Source organism: Buceros rhinoceros, unplaced genomic scaffold (genome assembly GCF_000710305.1).
Source record: "Buceros rhinoceros silvestris isolate BGI_N320 unplaced genomic scaffold, ASM71030v1 scaffold10236, whole genome shotgun sequence".
Lineage (NCBI taxonomy): Eukaryota > Metazoa > Chordata > Aves > Bucerotiformes > Bucerotidae > Buceros > Buceros rhinoceros.
In genome coordinates this window covers 1-240 of record NW_010419348.1, presented here as the reverse complement: position 1 = coordinate 240, position 240 = coordinate 1, and the positions used below count along the sequence as shown (strand labels likewise).

The 240-nt window shown below is 69.2% G+C and overlaps 1 protein-coding gene across 1 annotated transcript in view; it reads right to left on the bottom strand.

The window, feature by feature from the left end:
- Positions 1 to 126, bottom strand: part of TSTD2 (thiosulfate sulfurtransferase (rhodanese)-like domain containing 2) — a gene marked incomplete at its 5' end in the record, with an annotated part of 11,372 nt that extends 11,246 nt beyond the window's left edge. The window contains one exon of the mRNA XM_010138877.1: positions 15 to 126. Coding sequence (XP_010137179.1) covers positions 15 to 126 — 112 coding nt within the window. The remainder of the gene's footprint in view (positions 1 to 14) is intronic.
- Positions 127 to 240: the final 114 nt, after the last annotated feature.

Sequence of the window (240 nt, the reverse complement as noted above, 5' to 3'; positions counted from 1 at the left end):
ATGCCTGTGAATGCCGGAGAGCTCTTCGACCGCCTGCCGGCAGCACCACCACCGCACGCCCTCTCCGCCGGCGGGACACCGGGCTGTGGCCGGCACCTCCTTGGCTTTGACGAATAAGGAAAAGGCCTGAAACGTACCAGAGGCGCCACTCGTAACCAGCGCTCCCGCTGCTGCCCAGGATCCTCCCACCCTCCCGGGGCCGGCAGATCGACCCCGAGCTCCGCCGCCAGCCCACCCGCA